This window comes from Arachis stenosperma, chromosome 1 (assembly GCF_014773155.1).
Source record: "Arachis stenosperma cultivar V10309 chromosome 1, arast.V10309.gnm1.PFL2, whole genome shotgun sequence".
Lineage (NCBI taxonomy): Eukaryota > Viridiplantae > Streptophyta > Magnoliopsida > Fabales > Fabaceae > Arachis > Arachis stenosperma.
Window position 1 is genome coordinate 34,054,066 of NC_080377.1, and position 25,995 is coordinate 34,080,060.

Consider the following 25,995-nt stretch of genomic DNA (forward strand, 5'->3'; position numbering starts at 1 on the left):
CTTGTTCTTCCTCTTGAAGGTCTTATGGAGTGCTTGAGCTCCTCAATGTCTCTTCCTTGTCTTTGTTGCTCCTCTCTCATGATTCTTTGATCTTCTCTAATTTCATGGAGGAGAATGGAGTGTTCTTGGTGCTCCACCCTTAGTTGTCCCATGTTGGAACTCAATTCTTCTAGGGAGGTGTTGATTTGCTCCCAATAGTTTTGTGGAGGAAAGTGCATCCCTTGAGGCATGTTAGGGACTTCATGAGGAGGATGATCTCTTGTTTGCTCCATCTTTTTCTTAGTGATGGGCTTGAGGTCATGCCTTCTCAGTTGAACCGGCTTCCCTCTTGAATTTATCTTCCATTGGGCGTCCTCTTCACAGATATCTATGAGGACTTGGTCCAACCTTTGATCAAAGTTGACCCTTCTTCATGGCCACAACTTCATAGAAGTGGTCTTGATGCACCCTTGAGATGAATCTCTCCATCTCCCATGACTCGGAGGTAGAAGCTTTTGCCTTCCCTTTCCTCTTTCTAGAGGTTTCTCTGGCCTTGGATGCCATAAATGGTTATGGAAAAACAAAAAGCAATGCTTTTACCACACCAAACTTAAAAGGTTTGCTCGTCCTCGAGCAAAAGAAGAAAGAAGAGAGTAGAAGAAGAAGAAAATGGAGGATATGGAGGAGGCTTATGTTGCGGCCAAAGGGGGAAGAAGTAGTGTTTAGGGTGTGTGAAAATGAAGGAGGGATGTGAGTGGTGAAGAGGATAGTGGGATTTGATAGGTGAGGGGTTTTTTTTTTTGGGGAAAAGTGGTAGAGGTGATTGGTGAATGGGTAGAGAAGAAAGAGAGTGGTGGGGTTGGTGGGGATCCTGTGGGGTCCACAGATCCTGAGGTGTCAAGAAAAAGTCATCCCTGCACCAAATGGCATGAAAAAACACGTTCTGAGCCAATTCTGGCGTTAAACGCCGGGCTGGTGCCCATTTCTGGCGTTTAACGCCAGGTTCTTGCCCTTTTCTGGCGTTTAACGCAAGTCTGGTGCCCCTTTCTGGCGTTAAACGCCCAGAATGGTGCCAGACTGGGCGTTAAACGCCCACCTGCTAGCCTTATTGGCGTTTAAACGCCAGTAGGTTCTTCCTCCAGGGTGTGCTATTTTTCTTCCTGTTTTTCATTCTGTTTTTGCTTTTTCAATTGATTTTGTGACTTCTTATGATCATCAACCTACAAAAAACATAAAATAACAAAAGAAAATAGATAAAATATAATATTGGGTTGCCTCCCAACAAGCGCTTCTTTAATGTCAGTAGCTTGACAGAGGGCTCTCATGGAGCCTCACAGATACTCAGAGCAATGTTGGAACCTCCCAACACCAAACTTAGAGTTTGAATGTGGGGGTTCAACACCAAACTTAGAGTTTGGTTGTGGCCTCCCAACACCAAACTTAGAGTTTGACTGTGGGGGCTCTGTTTGACTCTGATTTGAGAGAAGCTCTTCATGCTTCCTCTCCATGGTGATAGAGGGATATCCTTGAGCCTTAAACACATAGGATTTGTCATTCATTTGAATGATCAGTTCACCTCCATCAACATCAATCACAGCCTTTGCTGTGGCTAGGAAGGGTCTACCAAGGATGATGGATTCATCCATGCACTTCCCAGTCTCTAGGACTATGAAATCAGTAGGGATGTAATGGTCTTCAACTTTCACCAAAACATCCTCTACAAGTCCATAAGCTTGTTTTCTTGAATTGTCTGCCATCTCTAATGAGATTCTTGCAGCTTGCACCTCAAAGATCCCTAGCTTCTCCATTACAGAGAGAGGCATGAGGTTTACACTTGACCCTAAGTCACACAGAGCCTTCTTGAAGGTCATGGTGCCTATGGTACAAGGTATTGAAAACTTCCCAGGATCTTGTCTCTTTTGAGGTAATTTCTGCCTAGACAAGTCATCCAGTTCTTTGGTGAGCAAAGGAGGTTCGTCCTCCCAAGTCTCATTTCCAAATAACTTGTCATTTAGCTTCATGATTGCTCCAAGGTATTTAGCAACTTGCTCTTCAGTGACATACTCATCCTCTTCAGAGGAGGAATACTCATCAGAGCTCATGAATGGCAGAAGTAAGTCTAATGGAATCTCTATGGTCTCATTTTGAGCCTCAGATTCCCATGGTTCCTCATTGGGGAACTCAGTAGAGGTCAGTGCACGCCCCTTGAGGTCTTCCTCAGTGGCGTTCACTTCCTCTCCTTTCTCTCCAAAATTCGGCCATGTTGATGGCCTTGCACTCTCCTTTTGGATTTTCTTCTGTATTGCTTGGGAGAGTACTAGGAGGGAGTTCAGTAACTTTCTTGCTCAGCTGTCCCACTTGTGCCTCCAAATTCCTAATGGAGGATCTTGTTTCAGTCATGAAATTTTGAGTGGTTTTGATTAGATCAGAGACCATGGTTGCTAAGTCAGAGGTGTTCTGCTTAGAATTCTCTGTCTGTTGCTGAGAAGATGATGGAAAAGGCTTGCCATTGCTAAACCTGTTTCTTCCACCATTATTGTTATTGAAACCTTGTTGAGGTCTCTCTTGATTCTTCCATGAGAAATTTGGATGATTTTTCCATGAAGAATTATAGGTGTTTCCATAGGGTTCTCCTAGGTAATTCACCTCTTCCATTGAAGGGTTCTCAGGATCATAAGCTTCTTCTTCAGATGAAGCATCCTTAGTACTGTTTGGTGCATTTTGCATTCCAGACAGACTTTGAGAAATCAAATTGACTTGTTGAGTCAATATCTTATTCTGAGCCAGAATGGCATTCAGAGTATCAATCTCAAGAACTCCTTTCTTCTGACTTGTCCCATTGTTCACAGGATTCCTTTCAGAAGTGTACATGAATTGGTTATTTGCAACCATTTCAATTAGCTCTTGAGCTTCTGTAGGCGTCTTCTTCAGATGAAGAGATCCTCCAGCAGAGCTATCCAAAGACATCTTGAATAGTTCAGAGAGACCATCATAGAAAATACCTATGATGCTCCATTCAGAAAGCATGTCAGATGGACATTTTCTGATTAATTGTTTGTATCTTTCCCAAGCTTCATAGAGGGATTCTCCATCCTTCTGTCTGAAGGTTTGGACTTCCACTCTAAGCTTACTCAATTTTTGAGGTGGAAAGAACTTTGCCAAGAAGGCATTGACCAGCTTTTCCCATGAGTCCAGGCTTTCTTTAGGTTGTGAGTCCAACCATGTCCTAGCTCTGTCTCTTACAGCAAAAGGGAATAGCATAAGTCTGTAGACCTCAGGGTCAACCCCATTAGTCTTGACAGTGTCACAGATTTGCAAGAACTCAGCTAAGAACTGATGAGGATCTTCCAATGGAAGTCCATGGAACTTGCAATTCTGTTGCATTAGAGAAACTAATTGAGGCTTAAGCTCAAAGTTGTTTGCTCCAATGGCAGGGATAAAGATGCTTCTCCCATAGAAGTCGGGAGTAGGTGCAGTAAAGTCACCCAGCACCTTCCTTGCATTGTTGTTGTTGTTGTTGTTTTCGGCTGCCATGGTTTCTTCTTCTTTGAAGATTTCTGTCAGGTCCTCTACAGAGAGTTGTGCCTTAGCTTCTCTTAGCTTTCGCTTCAAGGTCCTTTCAGGTTCAGGGTCAGTTTCAACAAGAATGCCTTTGTCTTTGTTCCTGCTCATATGAAAGAGAAGAGAACAAGAAAATATGGAATCCTCTATGTCACAGTATAGAGATTCCTTGAAGTGTCAGAGGAACAGAAAAATAGAAAGAAGAGGTAGAAGAATTCGAACTTAATTAGATAGAGTTCGAATTGTGCATTGAGAAGGAGTGGTACTCCATAAATAGAAGGATGTGGGAAGAGAGGAAGAAATTTTCGAAAATCAAGTGAAATATTTTGAAAACATTTTGAAAAACTTTAATTGATTTTTGAAAATCAAGAGTGGGAAAGAAATCAAGTAATTTTTGAAAAAGATTTTGAAATTAGAAATCAAAAAGATATGATTAAAAACTGTTTTGAGAAAGATGTGATTAAAAAGATATGATAAGAAATTATGCTTTTAAAAAGATATGATTGAAAAGATATGATTTGAAAACAATTTTAAAAAGATTTGATTTTAAAAATTAATGACTTGCCTAACAAGAAAAGATATGATTCAAACATTAAACCTTTCTCAACAGAAAAGGCAACATACTTAAAATGTTCAATCAAATCATTAATTGTTAGTAAGTATCTTTGAAAAAGGAAGGAAATTGATTTTGAAAACATTTGATTGAAAAGATTTGATTTGAAAAAGATTTGATTTTGAAAAACTTTGAAAACTTGAAAAAAAATTGATTTTGAAAACAAAATCCTCCCCCTTGTGCCATCCTGGCGTTAAACGCCCAGAATGGTGCACATTCTGGCGTTTAACGCCCAATGCACTACCTTTTTGGGCGTTAAACGCCCAACCAGGCACCCTGGCTGGCGTTTAAACGCCAGCCTATCCTTCTTCACTGGGCGTTTTGAACGCCCAGCTTTTTCTGTGTAATTCCTCTGCTGCATGTTCTGAATCTTCAGTTCCCTGTACTATTGACTTGAAAATAGAACCAAGATCAAATAAACAATGCATGCAAGACACCAAACTTAAAATTAGACACTAGACTCAAACAAGAAACATAAAATATTTTTGGTTTTTATGATTTTTATAATTTTTTTGTGCTTTTTCGAAAATTATATGAAACTAGAAAATAAAAGTTTCAGAATTCTCAATTTGGATTCCAGGAATCATTGCAATGTTAGTTTAAAGCTTCAGTCTAAAGGAATTAGACATGGCTAGCCAAGCTTCAGCAGGACATTGCATTCAAGAGCTAAATTGATGAGAATCAATCAGCTTTGGTGATGATAAGAACATCACCTTGAAACACTAGAATTCATTCTTAAGAACTCTGAAGATAAATACCTAATCTAAGCAACAAGATGAACCGTCAGTTGTCCATACTCGAAACAATCCCCGGCAACGGCACCAAAAACTTGGTGCGCGAAATTGTGATTCACTACACAACTTTGCACAACTAACCAGCAAGTGCACTGGGTCGTCCAAGTAATACCTTACGTGAGTAAGGGTCGATCCCACGGAGATTGTCGGTATGAAGCAAGCTATGGTCACCTTGTAAATCTTAGTCAGGCAGACTCAAATGGGTATAGATGATATATGAATAAAACATAGAGATAAAGATAGAGATACTTATGTATATCATTGGTGAGAGCTTCAGATAAGCGTATGAAGATGCTTTCCCTTCCGTCTCTCTGCTTTCCTACTGTCTTCATCCAATCCTTCTTACTCATTTCCATGGCAAGCTTATGCAAGGGTTTCACCGTTGTCAGTGGCTACCTCCCATCCTCTCAGTGGAAATGTTCAACGCACCCTGTCACGGCACGGCTATCCATCTGTCGGTTCTCGGTCAGGCCGGAATAGAATCCATTGATTCTTTTGCGTCTGTCACTAACGCCCCGCCTGCTAGGAGTTTGAAGCACGTCACAGTCATTCAATCATTGAATCCTACTCAGAATACCACAGACAAGGTTAGACCTTCCGGATTCTCTTGAATGCCGCCATCAATTCTTGCCTATACCACGAAGACTCTGATCTCACGGAATGGCTGGCTCGTTTGTCAGGCGAGCACTCGGTTGTCAGGCGATCAACCATGCATCGTGTATCAGGAATCCAAGAGATATTCACGAAATCTAAGGTAGAACGGAGGTGGTTGTCAGTCATACGTTCAAAGAGATATCCACACCTTAATCTATGGTGTGTAGAAACTCCACCGTTGAAAATACATAAGAACAAGAGTGATCATTGGTTTCGGCCCCAGAGAGGGAACCAGAAGAACCAAGATGAAAATACAATAGTAAAAGGTCCTACTTATAGGGAACTAGTAGCCTAAGAATTACAAAGGTGAGTAAATGACATAAAAATCCACTTCCGGGCCCACTTGGTGTGTGCTTGGGCTGAGCAATGAAGCATTTTCGTGTAGAGACTCTACTTGGAGTTAAACGCCAGCTTTTATGCCAGTTTGGGCGTTTAACTCCCACTTTGGTGCCAGTTCCGGCGTTTAACGCTGGGAATTCTGAGGGTGACTTTGAACGCCGGTTTGGGCCATCAAATCTTGGGCAAAGTATGGACTATCATATATTGCTGGAAAGTCCAGGATGTCTACTTTCCAACGCCGTTGAGAGCGCACCAATTGAGCTTCTGTAGATCCAGAAAATCCACTTCGAGTGCAGGGAGGTCAGAATCCAACAGCATCTGCAGTCCTTTTCAGTCTCTGAATCAGATTTTTGCTCAGGTCCCTCAATTTCAGCCAGAAAATACCTGAAATCACAGAAAAACACACAAACTCATAGTAAAGTCCAGAAAAGTGAATTTTAACTAAAAACTAATAAAAATATACTAAAAACTAACTGGATCATACTAAAAAGATACTAAAAACAATGCCAAAAAGCGTATAAATTATCCGCTCATCACTGTGCCACTGATGTACCTTAGTACCCTCTTTACCAACTTCCAATGCTCATCCAGAGGTGTGTGCATAAATTGTGAGAGTCTCCCAACACAATAAGACAGCTCCGGCCGAGTGACTGTGAGGTACTGTAGGCTCCCTACAACTGACCTGTAAAGCTTGGGATTGGGAAAGACTGAACCACCAAAGGCAGAGAGTTTGACGGAGGATGGAAGAGGTATGTGGCAGGGTTTGCAGTTTTCCATGTCTACCTTTTTGAGTAAGTCTTTAACATACCTTTCTTGGGATAGAACTAGACCACCAGCATCAGTCTTGGTTACCTGAATCCCAAGAAAATAGTGTAAATCTCCCAGATCCTTGAGAGCAAATTTGTGATTTAGTTGCTGAATCACTTGGTCAATTGCCTCCTTTGAATCCCCTGTGATTATTATATCGTCCACATATACAAACACAAACATTGTAGAGTTTTGTTTGAAGCTCACAAAAACAGAGACATCAGATTTTATAGCTCTAAATCCAAGGTGTTGCAGAGCAGTAGAGAGCTTGTGGTACCAGGCCCTTGGTGCCTGCTTCAGGCCATAGAGCGCCTTTGTGAGTTTGCACACTAGCTGACTATCTCCTTGCTCATACCCTCTTGGTTGCCTCATGTATACATCCTCGGTTAAATCACCATGGAGAAATGCATTGTTCACGTCCAGTTGTCTAATTGTCCAACTTCTACTTAAGGCCAAGGTAAGCACAATTCGAATCGAGGTGGGTTTGACAACCGGGCTGTATGTCTCAGTGAAATCAAAGCCCGGCCTTTGTGAGAAGCCCTGTGCCACCAGCCTGGCTTTGTATTTTTGAAGACTGCCATCAGAATTATACTTAACACGAAACACCCACCTACTACCTACTGCTTCTCTTCCTTTTGGTAAGGGAACCAGCTTCCAAGTGTGATTTTGGAGAAGAGCATTATACTCTGCATCCATGGCAGCCTTTCAGGCTGGATTTGTTAAGGCATCTCTTACTGATCTCGGTTCAAGTTGAGCAGAGAAGACCCTAGGCTTAAACACTCCATTCTTACTTCTTGTGATCATGGGATGAACATTTTGTGGTGCAGGCAGGGGTTCCTCTGCTAAAGGGAGGACAGTTTCAAAGTCTGAGATAGGGATTAGGACTGGTGTGGCTGATGGTGGTGATGGTACAGGAAAGGAGGAGGTGGGATTGGGTGGCTGTGGCGGAATAGGAGTTGGTGTATGTGAGGTATCATTGGTGTTTTCTTGTAGGTTATCTGTTGAGGCTAAAGTTGGAGCTGCAAGGGTTCTTAGAAGAGGAATGATTGGAACTGACTGAGTTTGGGGTGTGGAGCCTCCTTCTTCTGGTAGAGGGGTTCGAACTGTCCATTTTTGAAGGGAAACTGGTGTTCATCAAACACCACATTGCTTGTGATCACTACTTTTCCTTGTTTAGTAAGGCATTTGAAGCCTTTATGAATTGTGCTATAGCTTAGGAATACACAGGGTGCTGATCTGAAGTCTAATTTGTGCATGTTGTAAGGTCTCAAATGAGGAAAACATAGACAGCCGAACACCTTAATACTTGTGTAATCAAACTGTTTTGCAAACAACTTGTTGAAGGCTTATTGACCTTGCAGCACTTGACTTGGCAGCCTGTTTATCAAGTATACTGCAGCTGAAAAGGCTTCTCCCCAGTTTTTTGTTGGCATCCCAGCACCTGTAAGCATTGCAAGGCCCTTCTCCACTACATGTTTGTGCTTTCTTTCAACACTGCCATTTTGTTGGTGTTCATGGGGACAAGAGAACCTGTGAATTACTCCTTGTGCCTGCAAATCTTTAGCTAAACTTGCATATTCAGCAGCATTGTCAGATTGAAGCATCTTAATCTTAGTGTTCAATTGCAATTCAACCATTTGTTGGAAACATTTAAAAACTGATTTAACTTGAGACCGAGTTTTAATGAGATAGAGCCAGGTATATCTACTATAGGCATCAATGAAATTCACAAAGTAATAGTTGCCATTCAAATCAGAAATAGGAGCAGGGCCCCAAACATCTGTGTAGACTAACTGTAAAGGAGCTGTATAGACAGTATTAGAAAGAGGATAAGGGAGGCAGTGAGACTTCCCAATACAACATGACTCACAAGGACTTTTATTAAAAGCGGCAACAATGTTACATGACTTTAAGACAGCAGTAACAATATTATTGGAAGGGTGGCCTAGTCTATTGTGCCAAAGAAGAAATTGGTTATTATCAGATGTGGAAACAGTTGAGACAAACGCAGCTGAGTTTCTTGATAGAGTGAAGTTGAGGAACTTGTACATTCCCTGTTCAACCTCCCCATGTATAACAATCTGTTTAGTTGCCTGAGATTTTACACAGCAGCCATTAGAGTAAAATTCAAAGTAAACATCATTGTCACAACAGAATTCGTACACACTTACTAAATTCTTTGTAATATCAGGGACATGAAGTAGTTTGTGCAGCAGGAAGTTTTTGTTACTTAAATCAGTTTTAAAATAAGAGTTTCCAACAAGGTTAATGTGCAAACCTGATCCGTTTCCAACTATGACTTGATCTGTGCCTTCATAGTTGCTTTTCTCACTCAGGTTTTGCTGGTCTGATGTCATGTGGTGTGAGGCACCCGAATCTGGATACCAGTTTTGGTCTTGTATGCTTGCTGGTGTAGTCAGAACGTTGCTTAAGTTGGTTTGAATTTCTTGCAGTGGCTGTGCACTTGACCTATTGTGCTGTGTTCTTGAATCATCATTCCTCTCATACCTATACCAACATGTCTTGGCAGTGTGTCCAGGTTTATCACATACTTGGCAAACTGGTCTAGCATCATATCTTGAATTGTTCCCCCTTGAGTTCTTGCATTGTAACTGTTTGGACCAAATTGCTATCCACTTTCATTATAGAAGCTTCTGCCGCCTCTCATGTTCCTGCCACCACCACGAGTTCCACCTCGAAATCCACCTCTGTTGTTGAAGTTTTGTGAGTATCCTTGTGTGCTCTGTGCTACATTGGCTTGTATAAAGGAATCTGACTTTCTAAACCTTTCAAGCATGCTTTCATGAGTCAACAACAATGATTCTAGCTCTCCAACAGTGATGCTCACTGGTCTTGCGACCACAGAGGTGATTACAATGCCATATTCCTCAGTCAGACCATTTAAAATTGTATTAACATGATCACTCTCCCTCATTGGTTCTCCTACAGAGGCTAGGGCATCAATTGTCCCTTTTAAAGCTAACACATACTCACTAACAGATTTTTCTATCTTAATCGTACTCAATTTGTTCTTCAATTGAATAATTATTGCTCTAATTTGTGAAGAGAAATGGTCATCTAACCTTTTCCAGACCTCGTGAGAGTAAACACAGCCTACCATCCGAGTTGTGAAGGGCTTGGTCATGGAAGCGAGGAGCCAAGACTTCAACAACGCATCTTGTCTTTTCCAGATCGCGAATTCTGGTGTTATGCATCCAGATCCATCAAGCCGTTGAGGAATTTGTTCTCCCGTGATGTGATGAAGCAGATTGTGACCTTCGATTGTGGACTCCACTTGATCTTTCCATTGCAAGAAGTTATCGTCATCGAGCTTCATAGAGATTGGCGAAGAGGCGAAGCTTGGCACCATGGCTATGGCTGATTGGTGTGATGTAGTTTCTGTCGATGCTGTGTTGTTCGCCATTGAAATTGAAGGTGAGCTCTGATACCATGAAATGGTATCAGATTCAAAGAAGAAGATTAGGGAAGAAAGGAGTTGCAGAGTGAAGGAAGAATGAAGAGCAGAGTTGTTCTGCACATTTGGTATTGAAAACTGAAAAAGTAAAGTGAAGGAGAGTATCACATGGGTTCAGTTGTGCTTGTGTGACTTATAGCACAGCTGTTTGTAAACCACACGTGTCTTAACAAACTTAACAAACTAAGCTAACAGAATCAATCAACTTGCTAAGCTAAGAACTAACAACTAACTGTGTGTATATGTGTGAGTTAAGCTTAACAGAAGGCTAAAGCCAGCTAGCTCCCTTTCTCTTAGCTTACTCTATCGCAGTAGATCCTACAGCATTTCCATGATTTAAAACCCAGTGATCGCGCAAGTATCTAAAAAACTTTTGCTAGAATTTCAAGCCAATTCTTTTGGAAGAGCATGACTAACTCCATTAAGAAGTCTGTTTCATCATGCTCCCTTTGTCAACAAGCTAAATAGTCCACCCAACCACGAGTAGAATTGTTGGAATCTTTTCCCATCCCATGTCATGTGTGACAAGATATCTGCATAGATTTTATCACAGGTCTTCATCCCTCACACGATTATGTAGTGATCATTGTGGTAGTGGACCACCTATCCAAATTTGCTCATTTTTTACGTCTTTCGATTGATTTTTCTATAGCTAAAGTTGCTAATTCTTTCGTTCAGCACGCTATTGGCATTCATGAAGAGCCACATTCCATTAACAGAGATAGGGACAAGGTGTTCGCAAGCAAATTATAAGAATAACTCTGCCAAGCACTAGGAATTAGGCTGGTCCAAACTACTTCCTTGGGTAGCCTATAGCTATAATACGATAGTTCATTCAACCAGCAGTGAGATGTCTCTACATGGCGCTGTTCGGGAAGGACCTAGGACCCTCCATCTGTCTCATTCGCTACAATCCAAACCCAGTAGATACACCAGCTATCTAGGAACAACTTCGAGACACTCTTAGGGACAAGGTGTTCGCAAGCAAATTATAAGAATAACTCTGCCAAGCACTAGGAATTAGGCTGGTCCAAACTACTTCCTTGGGTAGCCTATAGCTATAATACGATAGTTCATTCAACCAGCAGTGAGATGTCTCTACATGGCGCTGTTCGGGAAGGACCTAGGACCCTCCATCTGTCTCATTCGCTACAATCCAAACCCAGTAGATACACCAGCTATCTAGGAACAACTTCGAGACACTCTCATAACAATCCTCAAGAAGTATATTCAATAGATGCAGGAACCTATGAAACTCATCACCAATAACAAGTGTCGAGACATAAAATTTTAGAGTGGTGACTTGGGCTACGTGCAGCTCCAGCCATATTGACAACAATTTGTGGCCTTGCGCAAGAATCAAAAGCTTAGTATGAGATCTTTTGGCTCTTTTCCAATAATTGGTCAAATTGAAAAAGTGGTGTACAAATTATTGCTCCTCCAACAATAAAGATTCACCCAGTATTTCACATTTCATTGTTGAAGAAATGCACGGGCAGATTGCTAGAAATGAACATCCTCTCGCCATTGTTACTTGGTGAAAATGGCTTAGGAGTTCAACTTCAAATGGTGCTTGGACATAGGATGATCAAGAAAGAGAATTGATGATAAGAGGAGGTCCTCATCAAATGGCAAGCTCTTCCATTAGTAGGATATTACTTGGAATGCTTATGAAGCCATGAAAAAACTGTATTCTGTCTTCGACTTTGAGGATAAAGTCAATTTCATAGAAGATAATGATGATATATAAAGAACAACAAGAGAATAATTACAAACTTATGCTGAATTTTTTTTAATGTCCTTCTACGTATTCATAAGTTGGAGAACCTATGCTGATTTTTTTGTTGTTTTTTCAATTTCTCCACTGTATTAAACTAAAATCAATTAGTTAATTTGATTAATTATACAAATTTTCATTGTTTGCATAACATACAATTAAGAATCTAGAGTAATTCATGGGATCTCAAACCTTTGTATTCTATTTTTCTAAGTTTTATTAAAGTTTTTTACTGTTTATTTGTTTTACATCTTCTTCTTTTTGCTTTTAATTTTTGCATTTTATTTTATATTTGACATCATAAATATATTTTTTTATGTTTAAATTTTATATTTCTAATTTGTATATTCATGCTCTTAAAACTCTCTATTTTGTTAATTAGCAAAAGTGAAATTTTTATAGAAAGAACTTTTGTCGCTGAAATTTGATTTAAAACTCAAATGGACATTATAATTGAGACACTCATATTAAAAAAAATTATTTCTGCTTCTGGAATTAAAATCGTAAACGAACTCAAAAATTATTAATTTATTTATTATAGTTGAACAGAAAACCGAATAAAACAAATATTGTCACAAGTATATGTATGAAAAAAATACTACGTAACAATATGTAAACCATATTTATTACATATATAAATACATAATAAATGATATAGCAATGTTATGTACCCTTGAAACTTGATATCCTAAATACTTAGTTATATGGAGTTACATATTGTTTTGTGTTAGTTATATAAAGTTAAGTCTCATTTTGTTATTTGAGAATGACAGCTATATTGATTTAGTTTTTGATTTTTTAATTGTTATAATTTAGTCTTTTAAATTTAAATAAATGCACTAATATAATTTTTTGTTATTGGAACTCAACGTTATTATTGACCACAAATTGTATCATTCTGGACATATTAAAAATGACATTGTATACGTCTTGGCGTTAAAGAATGCATTTAATGACATCATTTGAAGATGAGATAAAGAATTTGGTTATGACAAGATTGTTCAAATATTCAAATGGTGTTATTTAATATATTTTTTAACACCAAAATATGTATGACGTCATTTTAATATATCCAATATAATAAAACTTGAGTCACATTAGTAACAAGGTTGAGCTTCAATGATAGAAAATACACTAAAAATTATATTGATGTATTTTTTTAAACCTAAAAAATCAAATTATAACAATTAAAAAATTAAAAATTAAATAAGTGCAACTCGCCACTCTCAGATCCAAAGGTTAACTCAGTTATATATAAGTTTTTGTAATTACGTTTGCTTAAAATAATAAAGGATCTAGGAAACAATATAAACAATACTTAATTTCCTTTTGATTACCAAATTAATTGATTTATCTAGCTAATTGATAAAAAATCATACAACCAATTCTATTAATCAATGAAATCGTTTTTCTTTTTAAAACCAGTAGGTTTTAGATTTTAATTAGAGATTAAATTAAGATTTACAATAATAATTCAACTCTAAAATTTGAATTTAATAAATATTTGTTTTTTTTTTTGGTTAACTTTTTCTTACTTTCGTTCAATTCTTGAAGTTTCCAAAAACAGGCCAGGCCCAAATTATCAGTTCTCATTCGTATAGCCCAAAACGAAAAGATCAGTAGGGTCATATTGGTCTTCTCATCTCTTTTGCTCCCACAACAAGAAACCACAAAAACATAGCACCGAACGAAACCCTTCTCCCCCAAATTCTCCATTCTCTTTTCACTCCAATCCAATACAATCCCTTCTCTCTCTCTAATCGACAACGCAAACTCCACCATGGGTTCCTCCGCGATGGTTCTCGAACCTAAACCCTCTTCAGAGCCACCACCGTCTCTCCCATCATCAAAATCCGACTACCTCCTCGGCGGTTACGGCATCGACTCCGCCGCCTCCGACGAAGACGACCTCTACAGCCGCCTCAAGACTCTGCAGCGCCAGCTGGAGTTCATCGACATCCAAGAAGAGTACGTCAAGGACGAGCAGAAGAATCTGAAGCGCGAGCTCCTTAGGGCTCAGGAAGAAGTTAAGCGGATCCAATCGGTGCCGCTAGTTATTGGACAGTTCATGGAGATGGTTGATAGGAATAACGGTATCGTTGGATCTACAACTGGATCCAACTACTACGTGAGGATTCTCAGCACGATCAACAGAGAGTTGTTGAAGCCTTCAGCTTCTGTGGCTCTTCACCGTCACTCCAACGCGCTTGTTGACGTCCTTCCTCCTGAGGCTGATTCCAGCATCTCGCTACTTAGCCAGTCTGAGAAGCCCGACGTCACTTACAATGTAAGCGTTTCTTTTTCTTCTCCTTCTCTGATTAGGGTTTTGCTTTGGTTTAGAAAGAGTGCCAAAATGAAATGTTAGGGTTTTGGTTAAAGAATATGGATACTGCAGTATGGGCTGGTTTGCAGTGACGGAGGATGCTATAAATATTAAATTGTTTCATTGGTTAGGTTTTCGGTTTTTTGTTCCCCCTCTTGCTTAACGTGAAGAGAGTAGAAAGTTGGAAGTTAGGGATTTTCGCTTCTATTTTTTTATGATTGTGATTAAAATTTTCTAGTTGCTTTCAATTGAGGTTTATTTAGAAATACTTGCACCTAGAGAGAGTATGATTATTGTGAGGAAGATGTCAGTTTGGCGTAAATCGGTATGTCTTACATGCTACTACTGCGATTCCATCTTTTGTTCTGACATTTGGAATTTTCGCATTCTAATATTTATATTTGCGAGTCTCCTTTCTCTGTTTCTTTTGTTCTGTTTGAGACTGAGTTGAGAGTACCAAATAGCAGCAATACGCTAATAATCCAAACCCTTAGATGTCTATCCCATCATTATATGCCAATTGCCATGTTTGGGAATACTAGCAAAGAGAGTGTGGTTCAGAAATGTGGAACATACAAATTTGCTTCTAATAAGCTCGTGAAATGTAAGACACACTGGATGAGACTTATTAAGGAGGAACCAGACGTATTTTGGCTTGGTTCTATGCATTTTGAACTATGAAGTTTGTGAAATATAACTTCTGCAATATAATTTATTTTAGTTGAGCCAATGAAGAGTACAAACAAGTTTGAGCAGTTGATTTTTCTGATGTCTGTTTGTTCTTCTGTTTAGTATGCATTATCAATTTGTCATTATTTCAAGCTATTTTTGTTCATGAAATGTTTGTGTCCCACTTAATCTGGTTTAAATATTTTTTAGGACATTGGAGGATGTGATATCCAAAAGCAGGAAATTCGTGAGGCTGTGGAGCTGCCCCTTACACACCATGAGCTATACAAACAAATTGGTATTGATCCCCCTCGAGGTGTTCTACTCTATGGACCCCCAGGAACTGGAAAAACAATGCTTGCCAAGGCTGTTGCTAATCATACTACTGCAGCATTCATTAGGGTTGTGGGATCTGAGTTTGTTCAAAAATATCTTGGTGAGGTATGAATTTCTTTTTTCTCAAAGTCATCTGCATCTGAAGTCTTTTAGCGATGCTTGTAAGATTGTGACTAATTTGTTATTTGTCACTATTTGATTTTGAGTATTATGGGAACCCCATTCTTTATTCATGTGGTTATTTTGTTCTGTTGTTTAGCAGTTCTGTTATAATCAGTTGTTTCCTGTCCATGATTATACATAATTACATGTATTATGAGAAATTAGGACCTAATTGTTTAGCCATGTTGTACTGCAATATCTTGAAATATTATCTGCTATATTTTCAGGGTCCAAGGATGGTTCGTGATGTATTTCGTCTTGCAAAAGAGAATGCTCCTGCTATTATATTTATTGATGAGGTTGATGCGATAGCTACTGCTAGGTTTGATGCCCAAACTGGTGCTGATAGAGAAGTACAACGTATTCTTATGGAGCTTTTGAATCAGGTAATAATAAAAATATATTCTGTAAGGTGTTCTATGTGGCTATTTACTGGGCTCTGCTTGGTTGCAAGAGTTACTTAGTGTGTTATTGTACTTTGAATTTGAATATCTACTCTGTTTTTAAATGTTATCTGATCCTGTTTTATTGCCTTCTATATTTTTCAGATGGATGGTTTTGACCAAACTGTGAATGTTAAAGTGATTATGGCAACTAACCGAGCTGACACTTTGGATCCTGCTCTCTTGCGTCCTGGAAGGCTTGATCGCAAAATTGAGTTTCCTTTGCCTGATAGACGCCAAAAGAGGCTTGTATTTCAGGTTAGTTTTTTGGAAATTCTATTTGTTACATTTTTATAGCAAGTTGGCTTCAGTGTACAGTCAAAGGAACATTTTATATTTTACTATTTAGAACTTTCAGTTGTTTTGTGGACTGAACTGATAAAACCTAGTAGCTACTATAAAGAAAATATTAAACCTCCGTAGCATTACTTATTTGACGCTGATTTCCGGTGGGGATTAGCCCAAAAGCATGTATACCTCCCCCAAAAAAAAAAATAGCAACTTTCCTCATGCAATTTCTCCGAGCATAGTCTTGGTTGGACTTGCATTGTCTTCGATAGTGAATAATAGGTTTATGATTAGCACTTGCTAGCCAATTATTTAATGTGTTTTTCTCTCTTGACAGGTATGCACGGCTAAAATGAACTTAAGTGATGAGGTGGACCTGGAAGATTATGTTTCACGACCTGATAAAATTAGTGCTGCCGAGGTTTGATCATATCCTATTCTCTCTCCTTTTTTTTTTAATTTTTTCCTATGATGCTAATTGTTTTTATACAAGTACATTATACTATACCATAGCATCAGTTCTTTGCATTACATGAATTGCATTTAATTGTGATGATTGTTTGTGGCTGCAGATAGCAGCAATCTGTCAAGAAGCAGGCATGCATGCTGTTCGCAAGAACAGATACGTCATATTGCCAAAGGACTTTGAGAAGGGTTATAGGACGAACGTGAAGAAGCCCGATACTGACTTCGAATTTTACAAGTGATGTTGGGGGTGGACCATTATTTCCAAGACTCCCGTTTTTACATTTGAAGAATATTTTTATTTATTTCCGACGATTTTATGCTACAACTTGTTCATATTGTGTCTGTAAACTCTCTTAAACATTTGATAATTGATAGCATGTAGTGCTAAATATGTTTGTTAATGGGACAATTTAAAAACTAATTATAGTTTTTAGTAATCAACATGCATGCCCATGTAGCCACAGGTTGTTTTTCTTTCATAAAGCTCAACCAAATTCTTGGACCACTTGCCCTATGCAGTAGCACTGAAAAGTTGCTGATCCTCATTTTTGGGGGTTGCTAAGTTGAGGTATTAAAATTAGCTTATTTGTTTAAGCATATTGTGAAAAAAGAAATTAGAAATTTCTAATGGTTTTCTATTCCAACGTAATCAACGTACTTGCAAGCTTTCAACAATAAAAATAATCTTTTCTATAATGAGTCATAAATTAGATTTTTAATCTTCAAATGTTTTTTTTCAATTATTGTTAATTATGGTTTTTTACCAAGTTTTTTTCTTTTCTCTAAAAATGACCCAAAAAAAGCATGTTACAGATGTATAATAAGATGTTATATTTAACGAGAAAATTGATAAAATTTATTCACACAAATCCAAGCAAATATAAGTACAATTGGTAGTGCTTTCTTTTTTTAAAAAAAGAAAATTATACGATCAATTAAATTATAACATTTTAGCCCTAGAAATTTGTAAATCTCACATCAATTCCATATAAGCTCATTTAGCTTTTGCTGGATACATGGAGATGTATCTAGTGCAAAAATTAGGCATATACGAATTGAGAGGAGTAAATCTAGGTTCTAAGATTTTGTATAAATGAGATTATATGGTTTGGATTTAATCTTCTTGTTCTCTTATAAGTCTACTTTTCTCATTAGATATGGAAAAATATTCAGTGAGAAACATATATGAGATTAAGAGGAATAAATTTGAACCTTCAGATCTTATACAAATGACTTGGATTAAAATCAAATCATGAGTGTTTTATTCATCATGTGATATATATGTACTTGTGTCGAGTGCGGAATGTCAAATGATGAGAGGTTTACTCAACCCGGTCCCTGTCTATTTTCAAAACGAACAAGGCAACCTGTATCCAAAAGTGATGTTGTTTACTCCAAATGATGGTGTTAAGATAGCAAAAATGAAAGTTAGTTGGTCGTTAATTCTTCAAGAAAAAGCTTTTAGTAAAGATTCTTGGCTTAGAACTAATAATCATCTCCACAGGAAGGCTATTGGTCACTTTACAGTTTGGGAAAAATTGGAACAGAGTTCATTTCATAATTATTTTAGGAAGGACTACCAACTTCAAAACCTAGATTCTTTAAGGAAAAATAAATAAGTATATACTTTTTGTGATCAGCATTTGCGTTTATCCAATTTACCTCAATTTTACATCTAATACTTCAAAACCTCATGAATAACGTTATCCTTTTTGGTAATTATGCTGAAAAATGTTGACAAAAAATTGTTTTTACCTTAAAAGGAGCATCATGATAGTTTGAAAATATTAGGGTAATATTGACTTAAACAACGTTGGGAGTACAAATATAAACGCCAAGGATGAAGACACTTTGATCCATAAGTTCTTAATTTGATTTTGATAATATGTTGGAATTAAATAGGCTTTACTATTACTTTTTTCTTTTAGTTGACCATGGTATCTCTTAGACTAATTCGTTGTGGATCTGAGCTCTATCCAAGAGTCTGCCGCTGGCTACTAGGTTGTTACATACACAAGACGGGACTTGAACCTCTGACACTTGCTTAAATGAACGAGTGAGTTGACCACTTGACTAACCCAAGTTGGTTAGGCTTTAATATTACTAATTGAACTCTTGTAGTAACCTCTCAACCTCTAACTATCAACTTGTGGTTATTATTTTTTGAGATAAATAACAAATCGGTACTCGAAAATTCTGGTGCTGACAAAATTGTACCTGACCTTTGTTATTGATAAAATGATCCCCGAAAATTTTTAAAATTTGACAAAAAACACCCAAACGTGAAAAGCATGACGTCACATTAAACGAAAAATGCTGATGTGACTATCGAAAGAGCTTCAGTGATGGTGACAGAGAATTCCAATGGTGTTTCTAGTGAGAGGGGAGCTTGATTCACAAATCTCTTCCCTCACCTCCTCCGCTTTTGCAATAAGATCACCATGCATTACCTTGGGAATAGCAAGAGAATCGAGAATTGTAAGGACGTGAGAAGATGAGAGAAGTTGGCGTTTGGCGAGAGAGGCCATAGCCTCTGAAATTAGGGGCAATGGCTCTGAAACCTGCATTGGCAAGGACAATCATCTGGTGGCGCCACGAGTACCATATCTCAGGGAACCTGTATAGGAATATGACGATGTTTTTATCAGAAAAAAGAAACCAGAGAGAGAAAGAGTTTGAAGGTGACAGAGTTAAGAAATCAGAAGCATAAGAAAATGGAATGCATGTGAGCACAGTGGATTATGACCTGTTCCGATTTCAACGATGTGGAGGTTGAGACTAGGGCTGGAAATGAGCCAAGTTGAGTCGAGCTAGACCAAGCTCAAACTTGGCTCACAAAAATTAAGCTTGGTGTAAAATCCGGTCAAATTGTAATTAAATAAATAATAAATTAAATAGGGGAAAAAATGGTAAAAAAATTTAGAATCATAATTTAGAAATTTAAATATGATATTTGCACTCAGTGAATTTGTCTGAGCCAGAAAACATAGTTTTCTGTGTAAAAACGCATAATGAAAGTTTGATTGGCAGTACCGGCTGAGATCTGTCCGGTATTACAGTTGAGAAAAATAATTTAGGAGTGAGAGAGATTAAAAAGTTAGGATTTATGATTTAGAAAGTAAAAAAATATTTAAAGCGCGATTTAAAACGCTAATCTTAAAGGTTTTCGCCCAAAATTGGGTCAACGGGCTAAACCAAGTGAACCAGGCCCAAGTGGGCCAAAGATCTAACATATATAAACCTTAGTTATGAGCATTTCAGCTCATTAACTCTAGAGAAAGAGAGTGAGGCGCTGAAATGGAGAAGAGAGGAAGAAGAGAGAAAACCCTAACCCCATCAAACTTCAAACTACCATAACTTTTGATCCGGAGCTTCGATTGACGAGCCGTTTGCAGCTACGTGTCGCTCTACTCACCATCTTCGATTCTATCTAGGTATTATGGTGAGTATACCATTTTCCTCTGCCCAGTTTCAATTTTCCTCCTTAAATTCGAAATTGGTTATGTTAGTGTTGTTGGATGTATTTAGAGCACTTGGAATAAGGTGTTGGTGACTAAAGCTTATTGGTGATGATGGAGAGACTTGGGAGCTTGAGTTATTATGTGTTTGGGTGTGAATCGTCGTCATTAAGGTACGGTTTAAGTTTCATTTTAGTACCGTGTAGTGTGATGAGAATTCCTAGGTTAGATGCCCCTAGAATTAGGTTTAGATTGTGTAAATGGTTGGTATCAATATGTAAGTTGATATGTTGTGTAAATTAATGATTGGATTGAGAATTGTGTGAATTTGCATGTTTGGTGTGTTGAGAAATTTGATAAATTGGATAATGACTATTGGTTTGTGGAATATTCATTGAAATTGTTAATTTTTTGTCAGAGGCCGTGAATTTTGGGCCGAAGGCCGGAAAAAGGTAAGGACGATTAGTGATGATTGAATTGTGTGATAATATATGAGATTGAATGAAGAATTGGTATGCAATGTATGAGAATTCGATTAATTGATGAAATAGTGGAAATGAGATTTTTGAAATGTGGAATGGATGTATTTGAGTTGGAATGTATAAAAGGAGTAGGTTTGAAATTGGTTGTGTGTGAATATGTAACTTGAGATGTTTTGGGTTCATTATGTTGGTTGAAAATGATTGAGGCTAGCGAATCATTGGAAAATTGGTAAATGTATGTTTTTGGTAAAAACATATTTTTTGCCAACTTTGGCGGGCTGTAACTCAGTCCTCAGAGTTGAAAAACTTTCAAAATTAGATTTTTATGAAAATTCAATTATCGATTTTCCAACAGTTTGAGAATGGTTGAAAAAAGAATTTTGTGAAAAACGTTATGAGGTTTTGAAAATTGGACTGAAAAATTGATTTTTGTAACATATCAGATTTTCTGTTTTCTGATATGGATGCATACACGGCCTTTAACATGCGTACGCGGGCATTGGCCTCTGCCAAGTGCCTCTACGTACGCGGACACTGCATTCGTATGCAGAATGGTCGAAAATTGGGGTCATGTGTATGCCACACTATGCATGCATACGTGGATACCCCACTTTGAACCTGTGCGTACGCGCACCACATGTATGTGTACACACACCTCCCAGAATTTGGAAAAATATATTTTTGTAGCTTTCAACCATTCTTTTCGTTACCTAAACCTTTATAAACTTCGATACGAGCCTAGAGCCGGTGGAATTAAGGATGGAAGAGTTAGGGATAAATTCAAATGAGTTGAGTTAGTAAAACTAAGAGAAAAGAATAAGATGCTAAGTGAGAATGATGATGATTGTGAGATTGCTAATGAGAATGATGATGATTACGAGATTGATGATGAGAATGATGGTGATTATGTGATTGATGATGAGAATGATAATGAATATGAGATTATTATCTGAGCTTGATTTTGAATTTAATATACCTGTCTGGGTAGGCGCAGTGGCGATGATCCACTTGCTCTGGGTTTGGTCTAAGTCTCATGGGGTAGATGCAGTGGTTAGCCCCACTTGCTCCCAGTAGAGAATGATTTGAGATTTGAGAAATTATCTGAGTTTTGGATTTTCTTGGGTAGATGCAGTGGGTCGGCTCCACTTGCTCCAGGTTGAGATCCGAGATTCTGTTGATCCTGCATCGTAAGTGTGGCCGGACACTTATACCTTTCCGGATGATCTCTCCCCCATGGATATATATATATATATATTGAATGATTATGATATTTGAGCTTGGGGATGCACGCTCATAGGGACTATCCAATGGTTAGCTACCAGGACATATCGCTGATGAGCGGATAATTTATACGCTTTTTGGCATTGTTTTTACATAGTTTTTAGTATGTTTTATTTACTTTTTATTATATTTTTATTAGTTTTTATGCAAAAATCAAATTTCTGAACTTTATTATGAGTTTTTGTGTTTTTCTGTAATTTCAGGTATTTTCTGGCTGAACTTGAGGGACCTGAGCAAAAATCTTATTCAGAGGGTGAGAAAGGACTGCAGATGCTGTTAGATTCTGACCTCCCTGCACTCAAACGCATTTTTCTTGACCTACAAAAGTTCAATGGGTGCGCTCTCAATTGAGTTGGAAAGTAGACATCTTAGGCTTTTCAGCAATGTATAATAGTTCATACTTTGCCCGAGATTTGATAGCCCAAACTGGCGTTAAAACACCCACCAGAGACCATTTTCTGGCGTAAAATGCCGGTACTGGCACTAGAGCTGGAGTTAAACGCCCAAACTGGCATCCAAGCTGGCGTTTAACTCCAGAAAAGGCCTATGCACATGTAAAGCTCAATGCTCAGGCCAAACACACACCAAGTAGGCACCGGAAGTGGATTTCTGCACTATCTGCACTTAGTTACTTATTTTTTGTAATCCCTAGTAACTAGTTTAGTATAAATAGCACTTTTTACTATTGTTTAAAGGGGACTTTTAGACTTTTCGATCTTTTGATCAACTTTATGCTTAGCTGGCCTCACGGCCATGTCTAGGCTATTTTCTCTTATGTATTTTCCAACGGTGGAGTTTCTACACCTCATAGATTAAAGTGCGGAGCTTTGCTGTTCTTCATGAATTAATGCAAGTACTATTGTTTCTCTTTCAATTCACGCTTACTTCTTCTCCAAGATACACTCTCGTACTTAATTCAGTTAAGTCAGAATGAAGGGGTGACCCGGGACAATCACCCACTATCTTCGTTACTCACTTAGCCAAGATCCGCGTGCTTGACAACCACAAGCGGTCTACATAATGTTCAACGTAGTCATTGGACGACAGCCGAAGTATAATCTCTTGGGTCTCTGATCCACGGACCGAGTCCATGAGGTTAGAACCTTCGTGGTATAGGCTAGAACCAATTGGCAGCATTCCTAAGATCCGGAAAGTCTAAATCTTGTCTGTGGTATTTCAAGTAGGATCTGAGAAGGGATTACTGTAATGAGCTTCAAACTCACGAATGTTGGGTGGAGTGACAGTGTGCAAAAGGATAGAGAGATCCTACTCTGACACAAGTGAGAACCGACAGATGATTAGCCATGCGGTAGTTGTGCCTGGTATTTTTCATCCGAGATGAGAAATTCGACAGTTGATTAGCCATACAGAAACCGTAGCTGGACCATTTTCACTGAGAGGAACATACAGCTTGCCATGGAAGGGAGCACGCATGATTGGATGAAGACAATAGGAAAACAGAGGGTTAGAAGCAACAAAGCATCTCCAAACGCTTATCTGAAATTCCCACCAATGAATTACATAAGTATCTTTATTTTAATTTAAGTTTTATTTATCTTTCAATTATCAAAACTCATAACCAATTGAATCCGCCTGACTAAGATTTACAAGATGACCATAGCTTGCTTCAAGCCGGCAATCTCCGTGGGATCGACCCTTACTCGCGTAAGGTTTTATTACTTAGACGCCAGTGCACTTGCTGGTTAGTTGTATCGGAGTTGTGAAAAGTGTGAATCCCAATTCCGTGCACCAGTCGCGTTGGCTATATAACCGATAGATGATATCATCAGCCATAGGGTAGGCATGCATCATTTGCATATGTTTGGTTTGTTTGGATTTGCTTATTTGTATTTGGTGTGCTTAATTGAATATGCCATACTATGTACTTATGTGCTATTTTCCTTACTTGAATCTACTTGTGTGCATCGCTTGTGTTTGTACAATTGAGAGGTCCCTCATGCTGGTGTCGGTTGATGTTGAGGGTTGTCCTTATTAAAATAAAATGATGAGATGATTGATTAACAATGATGAATATTAAACGAGATGATTTGAGCTCCCTGGGTAGATGCAGTGAAGTGATTTCACTTGCTCCAGGTGAGATATGAGGTATTGATATAGAATTGATGAGACAAACTAGCTGGTGATGGTTCTGTTTATGATTCGGGTTTCGTTATGTTGGATAGTTAGGAAAGATGAATTAGATTTAGTATTCCCTTATGACAGTTGCCTATCTATGGTTTAGTGAAGACCTAGGATGAATATTTGATGAAAGAAAGTTTAGGATGCTTAATGAGTTCCTATTATAGTGCATTGTATTTATTTGGAACTTTTACGGTACCGGAAAATCATGAGTCAGGAGTTCTCATTCCGTATATATATATATATATCTCTTATTTTTCAAATGTAGGTTTTGGAGCTCAGCAGTGAGCTGTGATTCATCTGAAAGATGGCGAAGATTGTTGGACTCCTGTTTTACTTTTACTTAGAATCTCTCCTTATTTATTTTGAAAAACTTACTTATATGTATTTATCATTTGGAAAACTTTTCTATAAAGGCCTTGATGTATATTTTGGGAGAGATAGAAAATATTGTTGTCAAACTGATTTTATTTCTATATTCACGTCAGCCTAAACTTCGCAGGTCACGACTAGTGGCTATTATACTTATGTCTATATGTGCGTGCGTGTGTGCGTGCGTTAGTTAGTTATCTTGTTTTGCTATCCGAATATATTTTATCTTTTGTTTATCGATATAAGAGTGTTTCGTTTTGTGATTTTATTTTACTCATTTTTAGGCTTCTTCCTTTCAACTTATATATATGTTTATATATTATAATACACCTTAAGTCGTACCACCTTAATATCATTCACTTATGGCTCAAGCATTAGAATTTGAATATTAGGGTGTTACATTATGGTATCAGAGCAGTTCATCCTCGTGAGCCCGAGGGATGGACTGCTTATGCTTCAATTGCATACTCTGAGTGTCCGTCATGTAGTTGGTTTTGTCCATATGACCAGAGTTAGAGCTTTATCCACATGACTGTCTGCTGATTTAACTCTATTAGTCTACCATACAAATCTCGTGGTATCTCATTTGGCCAACCTAATGCTATGGGTTTGTGTATTGGGAACACTAATAGGTTATCAAAGACAAATTCGAATTGAAAAGTGATGGGGATCGTTGAGTTTAGAAATGTAATTTTGATGAATGGTTCTATTTCGATGTATGCTCTTTACTCGTGCTTGGAATGATTTCTTTTTCTATCAATTGCATTGAGATTCCTTATTCTTTATTTCTTTCTTGGAATGTGATTGACTTATTGTCCACTCTTTATCTTATCATACATGTATGCCCTTACTTGATTCTGTATCTGGTTGTATCACAAATCTTTTGACATGTTTATCTTTATCACTATTTATAGCTTTTTTCATAAAATTCCTTACTCTTTGATTTGATTTTGGATTTGTTCTGGTGCAATAAATGATTATGGTTCTCTAGAAACATTAACCCCTGATTTCATCTACTCTCGCTTGTGAACTTTGTGTTCTTGTCTTGAATTAAACTCGTTCCATCACGATAATGATCCTTAAATCTTTGGAAAATATCAAATATTCCTTTTAACTAGTGTATGTCGACGGATGTGCTATATTCTTGCCACATTATTTGACAAATCATTTATCCTTCTTTTTCTCATCTTGAAACTCCCTGTTTCACTGCCTTTCCTTAAAACATGATTTGAGTTTTCTTATGCATAATTTTATTAATCATACTCTTAGTTGCTCCTTTTGATTCTTACAACACTGTTGCTGACTTCACATTCCTCCAATTGAGCTATGAAACTCTTGAGGTGACTTGAAGTTGCTCCGCGGTGATACATCACATTTTATGAAATTCTCTTAGAGTTTTGTACTAGATCTTTTAAAGAACAATTTAGTTGGTTCTTCTACAAGGTTGTTGTCGATCTTACGTTTCATTATGTGGATGATGTAATTTCTTGATCAACTTTGAACGTATTTTGGTGAAATATGACTTTTCTTGTAAATTCTTCCTGGTGTTCTCGTTTCTGACCCTCTTGATAGAAA

At 38.0% G+C, this 25,995-nt stretch overlaps 1 protein-coding gene and 1 non-coding gene across 2 annotated transcripts; both read left to right on the forward strand.

Annotated features, from left to right (window-relative positions):
* Positions 1-3,004: 3,004 nt before the first annotated feature.
* Positions 3,005-3,108, forward strand: LOC130948095 (small nucleolar RNA R71). Its single transcript, XR_009072928.1, has one exon. It is a non-coding gene; the product is annotated as a small nucleolar RNA R71 (small nucleolar RNA).
* A 10,551-nt stretch (positions 3,109-13,659) lies between these two features.
* Positions 13,660-17,129, forward strand: LOC130972998 (26S proteasome regulatory subunit 6B homolog). The gene is made up of 6 exons (XM_057897365.1): positions 13,660-14,286; positions 15,202-15,432; positions 15,717-15,875; positions 16,038-16,190; positions 16,558-16,641; positions 16,793-17,129. Exons 1-6 carry the CDS (start codon positions 13,780-13,782, stop codon positions 16,925-16,927), a joined length of 1,269 nt encoding a protein of 422 aa, XP_057753348.1. The 5' UTR covers positions 13,660-13,779; the 3' UTR covers positions 16,928-17,129.
* Positions 17,130-25,995: the final 8,866 nt, after the last annotated feature.

What these genes read in the sequence shown, in the direction of transcription:
- LOC130972998 (XM_057897365.1), top strand. Translation starts at nt 13,780, where the DNA reads ATGGGTTCCTCCGCGATGGTTCTCGAACCTAAACCCTCTTCAGAGCCA. An exon ending in TTCAAAAATATCTTGGTGAG is followed by an intron (nt 15,433 to 15,716) that starts GTATGAATTTCT and finishes CTATATTTTCAG; the next exon opens with GGTCCAAGGATGGTTCGTGA. An exon ending in ATAAAATTAGTGCTGCCGAG is followed by an intron (nt 16,642 to 16,792) that starts GTTTGATCATAT and finishes TTGTGGCTGCAG; the next exon opens with ATAGCAGCAATCTGTCAAGA.